We start from the raw sequence: 7,206 nt of genomic DNA, 5'->3' as shown, positions 1-7,206 counted from the left end.
CATTGGCAGGCAGACTCTCAACCACTGCGCCACCAGGGAAGCCCTAGGTGATTTTCTTGAGGATGAGATAGGAAGGGGCAGACATATGATTAAAAACTCAGGTCTTAACACTCATTTAAATGCTCCTTCTGTTATGTCATGTGGAAGAGTGAATAAGTTCTCATCAGAGCGTGAATGTGGCATAGTGATTTCTCTTGCTTCAATTCTCTATGAAGATGAAAAGTACAACACATTGCTAAGGCTACAGTTTTAGGAGTATCTCAACGTGGTCATTTAAACCTCAAGAATTCTAAAAGGAAAATGGCTTTAAGCAAGTGATAAAGGGAACAAACACACGTAGCACAATGAGCAGCTGGCCCATCGTCCCTCACTTTTTCCTTTTAGGTTTCCATTAAAAAATTAAAATTTTAGAATTATTAGAAGGGAGTTTAACTGTATGTATGATTTTTATGGACAATGGAGGCAATAATTCTCTCTTAGCTGGGCTTGCATCTGGAGAATACAGACTGACCCAGACCCCTGAGTCTCCCTGAGTGGCCAAGGACAGAACGAAACCAAGGTCAGCTGCTACAATTCCTGCCTCAACGTGACGGGAGGACTTACCTGAAAGTAAAGTGTTGGGAATGCGACTAAATTGATTACTGAAAACTGAAGTTGAAGTTCCTTCTTTTTAAAGGGATTCCTATATATTTATATGGTCACATAGTACAAATGGCTTTGGGTGCAATTGTTATACCCAGATCAAGAGTGCCCATCGCCCGTGATTTTTAGGAGTCTCTTGGCAAGATCACTTAGACTCCTAGTGAAGGTAAGAAGTTGACAAGTGAAACTTTCCTTAACAAAACTCAAAGAGTATCAACTTAGACATAAAATTCACTGGAGAAAAATGTGAGAAACAGGGAAACAGATTTGTGCTATTGTTGCAGACTGGATCCATGATTTTGGGGAGACGGTTGAGCCACTGGGTGGGTGGGGAGTGGGGAACAACATAAAACACTAGATTGGAAAGATACATTGGGAGATAAATACCACTGGGAAAGTGAGGAAAGATCAGATCTGCCGCTTCCTAGGTGTGAAGCTCCGGCAAGTCATTTAATTAATTAAGACTTTGTTCTCACCTATAAAATGAGAATGATTACTTTTTGGCCTGTCTCACTAGTAGTTGTAAAGATCAGAAGGACAGTGGCAACGACGGTGGAGTAGAAGGACCCTGAGTTCACCTCCTCTCGCAAGCACACCAAAATTACAACTTTCTGCAGAACAACCATCGACGAAAAAGACTGGAACCTACCAGAAAAGATCTTCTACAAGTAAAGACATAAAGGAGGAACCACAACAAGGTAGAAGGGGTGGACTTGCAATATAATAAAATCCCATGTCCCCAGGTGGGCGACCCATAAACTGGAGAATAATTATATCGTAGAGGTTCTTCCACAGCAGTGAGAGTTCCAACCCTGCGTCAGGTTTCCCAGCTCAGGGGTCTGGCACTGAGAAGACGAGCCCCCAGAGCACTTGACTTTGAAGGCCAGCAGGGCTTAACTGCAGGAGCCCCACAGGACTGGGGGATATAGAGACTTTACTCTCAAAGGGTGCGTACAAAATCTCACACACCGAGACCCAGCGCAAAAGCAGTTGTTTCATAGGAGCCTGGGCCAGACCTACCTGCAGGTCTTGGAGAGTCTCCTGGAGAGGTGGGGGGTGGCTGTGGCTCACCCTGGGGACATAGACATTGTGGGCAGACATAAGGGGCAACGTTCAGCCAGGTGAACATTCCTGATGGCTGACATCTTGGCTCATTTGCTTCAAGACCTGGCCCCATGCAACAGCCTGCATGGTGTCAGTGCTGGGACGCCTCAGGCCAAACAACTAACTGGGTGGGGACACAGACCCACCCATCAGCAGACAGGCTGCCTGAAGACTTCCTGAGCCCAAGGCCTCCTGTGGACACATCCCTAGACACAGCCCAGCCCACCAGAGGGCCAAGGCCCAGCTCCACCCACCAGTGGGCAGGCACCAGCCCCTCCCACCAGGAAGCCCGCACAATCCTTTAGACCAGCCTCACTCACCAGGGGGCAGACACCAGAAGCAAGAAAACTATGATCCTGCAACACAGGCCAGACCCTGCCCTGCGACCAGCTGGGCCCTGGCCCTGCCCACTAGCAGGCCAACACAAGCTTCTGGACACCCCATACCCCATACCCAACTGTGTCAGGAACTGCCGCCCACCCCCAATCAAGAATCTGAAATGAGCTCTGGGATCCCTGGCCCTGCAGCCGGACTCCAGGAAGCAGCCCTGCCTGTCAGTAATCCAGCACTAAGCTCAGGCCCTAACTTTACCTGTCAGTGGGTGGGCAACAGCCCCAGAGACTCCAGGACCCTGACTCTACCCACCAGTCAGCCAGCACTAGCCCCAGGGCACCTAGGATCCCACAGACTGTCACCTTGTGACCAGGCCTGTCTAAACACAGCCAGGAGCATCAACACAAAGCAGGGCCTGGCAACCAACCAGACTAGGGACCAACCAAGCCCATCAGACCACCCATGTAGCCAGCCCGCCACAACAGAAGGGCCCACGCAGCCCTCTTAGGGGGAACCCCTAGCACGTATAGTTTGGGTGACGAGAGGGGAGTGCACGGTGGGGACGCATAGGGCGCCTCCTACAGAGGCCACTTCTCCAAGGTTGAGACACATAACTAACCCACCACAGACATAAAAATACAAAGAGCAACTCAGACAAAATGAGGCGGCAGAGGAACATGTTCCAGACGAAGGAACAAGATAAAACCCCAGAAGATCAAATGAGACCAAGGAAGTGAGTGTTATGCAAATTGTTTTAAGCTTAAAAAAACTAAAGTATTCCCGTCTTGCCCCTAGGTTCTTCATGGCCTTTTTTTTAATTTAATTTTTTTATTATTATTTTTTAAATTTAGATTCCATATACATGTGTTAGCATACGGTATTTGTTTTTCTCTTTCTGACTTACTTCGCTCTGTATGACAGACTCTAGGTCCATCCACCTGGAACAGAGAATGGACTTGAGGATATGGGGAGGGGGAAGGGTAAGCTGGGACAAAGTGAGAGAGTGGCATGGACATATAAACACTACCAAATGTAAAATAGATAGCTAGTGGGAAGGAGCCGCATAGCACAGGGAGATCAGCTCCGTGCTTTGTGACCGCCTGGAGGGGTGGGATAGGGAGGGTGGGAGGGAGGCTCAACAGGGAGGAGATATGGGAACATATGTATATGTATAACTGATTCACTTTGTTATACAACAGAAACTAACACACCATTGTAAAGCAATTATACTTCAATAAAGATGTTAAAAAGAAAACAAAAAAACAAACATAAACAAAACTCAAGTATTAGTTTTGCTTAACTCAAAATATTTGTTTTTCCAGAAGGTATAGAAATACACACTGCAAATCTGAAATCTCTGAAACCCAAACATTTACTAGCGTCGGTGCTGTTCCCCGGGTGCCCTGTGATATGTGGCCTGGGAATATGTTTTTGCATCCAATACACAGTTCTTCTTCTTTGCAACTAAGCAACAGAAGAAGGAGGAGCAGAGTATCCTAGAGAGGCTGTTTGCACCCAGAAGAGGTCAGGACCGGACCTCGGGAAAGAACTCTAGAGTCATCCGGTCGGGTCCAGAGAATTCTGGATGAGGGAGCTGTCAGCCCCCATAGGAGGTGCGATTAAGCAGGTTGAGCCCTGGCCGGGGCCCCACTCCGGGGGGCCTTGGACACCCCGCCTTTCTGTGCCTTCCCAGCTACAGCCTGGGGGAGGGGGAAGGGTCGGAGGTCTGGCGCACTCAGCTGCCACACTGCTAGGAGGGGGACAGCACAGCTCTGCCCGGGAAGGCAGGTTTGTGGATTTTAAGGTTTTAGGTGTGCCCTTTGACCCTCTCTCAGACCATGCCAATAACTTAACCCAAGATTTCAAAGGCTGGTTAAATGCAATGGTGTGTTTTATCTGTCCGTGGCGTTAATCTAGCATCACATTTTAATAATAATTATTATTTATTCTTTATAGTACAAATTATCGCAGCCCCTATGATGGAAGCATCTGAAGCAGGAGAACAGAGGAAAGGAGAATCTATTCACTGAGATTAGATTAGGAGGAAGTAGCTGTGCACTGGGGGTGGACCTCCTGACCCTGAGATCTCCTTGAACTGTGGTGCCATGGACCAATCACTTCTACACTCTTCACTGCCGGCATCATTACGCAAAAGATGGAGCAGAATGAGGGCAGGAAACAGACATGAATTATTGAGACCTGGGGAGTGAGGATTAGGGGGTACTTGGTACCACAGTTAGTCCTAATACACCCAATAAACAGAGATGGAACACATCAAAGCAAGGCTTCTACTGGAAATTCCACAATTAAAAATACTAATATTCTTGTCCTACAATGAAGCTGAAATAGTTTTTTTTTTTTTTTTTAAATAGATATTGCCTCCTGGAAGAGCTCTTCCAGGAAAGTAAATTTTCAACCTGCAATAAATTCACGCCTCATATAATATTTCTTTTCTGCAAAGGAGAATAAAATGATTTGGTCTGTGAGTAAACAGAAAAGTGAATTGGAGTTTGGCATTCATGTGAAGTACAAGTAAAACCATAAAATTAATGTGCAGTGAGAGACTGGCCTTTATGACAGCACAGAAGAAAATGCACCAAAAATAAATTTGCTCAAAGGATAAACGATTTTTTTCTGCTTAAAGCCCATCTGGCTGTCACCTTAAAATGAATATTTATTAAGCGAATAAAATAAAAGCATTTGAAATCCACTGAAGGACTATGTTTAAATATATATATGATGACAACCATAGATGATGAGATGGACTGGATTTTTAAAATTACAGAATAAATCATATGCTCTGGGAAGACTGTGTTAGGAATATGCCTTTGGCATTGAACGCGCAGTTCTTAAATAAAGATGTGAAGCCAGTGAAGTAAGAGATGGCCAGTTTTTGGAAATGGGGTCTGTGCGGCTACTTCCGAAGGACCGCAGTCCATCAGTTAGCAGGATGCCCCAAGCCACCTGCCTCGCTCACCTGGCAAAAGTGCTACCACTGAGGAATCGGGAGCAAAACATAGGACCACTGACACGTTCTGGAACAAGGGACTGACCTTGTATATTCTTCCTGCCAGCAGCTTCCACCTCCCGATGGCATCGATGGGATAGAACTGGTCAACCTGGCCCTCCTGGAACTGGCCCTGCATCTGTGGTGGGAGCGCCCCGCTGGGGTTTTGTCCTCAGGACCTCACATCGTACAAATCTCTCCCTCTGACTCTTGTCAAAGCCAGGTAAAGACACGTTTTCTCTTTTCCCGAGCACTGTGGGTAGCTCTGCCGTGGAGATAAGGACCAAGTTCTGGAAGCAGGAAGGGCTTTTGTGGATCCTGTGTTCCTGGACCAAATCAGCCACAATTTCAAAGGGAATAGGATCTACAATCAGCTACAATCTCCCTGCAGAAAACTGGGAGGAAAAATGTTCAATAGAAGCTGTTTTTTATTTTTTTGCTTTTTGTTTTTCCAACATAGAAGAATATTTTATCACCTTGGGTAGGGAAGTATTTTCTAAACAAGACCCAGAAAATACAAATCATAAAGGAAAAGATGGATAAATTAGGAGGAGTCAAGATGGCAGTGTGGGAAGATGCAGAGTTAGTGTCTCCCCACAACTAGGGCTCCTGCCAGCCGCTGGTGGGGGACTCTGACCCCCAAGGAGACAGGAGGAACCCCAGAGTGAACTGGTAGGACGTAGGGGGACCGAGGGGGGAGGAGAAGTGGAGGCCAGACATGATCGGCACCCCTGAGGCCAGGGAGATCAGGAGAGGCAGGTGAGAGGGACTCTCTGGGAAGAGCAGGAGAGGGGTGAAGGGCGATTGCCTGGCCCACTCTGGCCAGGGAGCCTGCTGAGCTCCCAAGCCAGGTCCCCCACCTCCAGAGCCCCATCCAGGCCGTGCGGGTCCTGGGAGCATAGGAGGGAGGCGGGAGAGATCAGGAGAGGCAGGAGGGAGGGGCCCTCTCAGACCCCAGACCGGAGGAGCAGGAGAGGAGAGGAGGCCGTCTGCCCTGCCCACTTCTCTGACCTGGCGGCCACACTGCTCCATGCCCATACCTCGGATTCTTCAACTTCTGTCCAGCTCATGTCCACGAGACCTTTGGAGTTTCTGAGAATCACATTTTCTGAACCCAAACCTGTGGCCTGAAGAGTAGAGGGTTGAGATCCCTGTCCTAGAGTCTGAGGGATGTCAGCGCCCATGACTGCACGTGGGCTCATCCAGGATCTGCAGGGGCCCAGCAGCACCGGGCCGGTCATGACGCAGTGGCTGCTCATGGAAAGGTGGCCGTTTAGCCAGCCTCAGGGGCACTAACAGTCTGCAGGTGGATGGAACACAGACGACATTTTCAAGCACTGGGACTTCGTAATTACCCCCGCCGGTACCTTGTTACTCAACACTGGCCTGGTCCTTCATCTTTATTTTCTATTTTTACCTTCATCTTCAATAATCAAATTATGGTCCCTGTAATGGACACCTGTTTGTTGCCAGAACACTTCCCCTCCACTCCCGATAAGTATCGTTTTTGTTTGTTTTGTTTGGGTATTTAAAACCAGCCCTTCTGTTCTCAGCCATGTGGTTTGAATGGGCCTGATCCCATCATCCGGTCTAGGGGCCAATTCGAGTATTCCTGCCCCCCAGCTACAGTGCCGGGGATGTAGTTAAGGGAGGGGCCCAAGAGATCCCCCTGCCATGCTGAGTCACCCATGGTCGGGCCCAAGGTCTCAGCTTGCCTATTCATAGAGAACTCAGGCCCACTTCTGGGAATCCTGGCACCTATGTGTTCATTCTCAGGCTCAGGGGTGTGCTGATAGGAGGCTTGGAGCTGCTGCAGCCATAAGGGGGAGCACCCAGAGCTGCACTGGAGGTTCACTGAAACCCTGAGAAGGTGTCCGGCCAGTGGACATGGAGCTCAGAGATGGCTCCAGCAGACAGTGAGTTCTAGATCAAGCTATACCTGAAAGTATCCTCAGACTTTTCAGTTATGTGAATTGAAGACTGCCTTCTTCGGTCGAGGCCAGTTAGACCAGAGCAGTTGTCTATCACTTGCAACCAAAAGAATTCTGAGGTTTCCATCTAATAGCCACATTCATTATTATTTCTCTCACTTTTCTCGCCTTCTGAAAGATTAGTCACCG

The 7,206-nt window shown here is 48.1% G+C and overlaps 1 protein-coding gene across 1 annotated transcript in view; it reads right to left on the bottom strand.

Annotated features, from left to right (window-relative positions):
• RAB12 (RAB12, member RAS oncogene family) overlaps positions 1-6,156 on the bottom strand; it is a 62,556-nt gene extending 56,400 nt beyond the window's left edge. The window contains exons 1-3 of the mRNA XM_024763671.1: positions 6,127-6,156; positions 5,947-5,976; positions 5,110-5,225 (exon numbers count right to left, since the gene is read on the bottom strand). Coding sequence (XP_024619439.1) covers positions 5,110-5,225; positions 5,947-5,976; positions 6,127-6,156 — 176 coding nt within the window. The remainder of the gene's footprint in view (positions 1-5,109; positions 5,226-5,946; positions 5,977-6,126) is intronic.
• Positions 6,157-7,206: the final 1,050 nt, after the last annotated feature.

Source organism: Neophocaena asiaeorientalis, unplaced genomic scaffold (genome assembly GCF_003031525.2).
Source record: "Neophocaena asiaeorientalis asiaeorientalis breed wild unplaced genomic scaffold, Neophocaena_asiaeorientalis_V1.1 scaffold110, whole genome shotgun sequence".
Taxonomy (NCBI): domain Eukaryota; kingdom Metazoa; phylum Chordata; class Mammalia; order Artiodactyla; family Phocoenidae; genus Neophocaena; species Neophocaena asiaeorientalis.
Note: the sequence above shows the minus strand (reverse complement) of the source record. Positions and strands in the feature narration are given on the sequence as shown.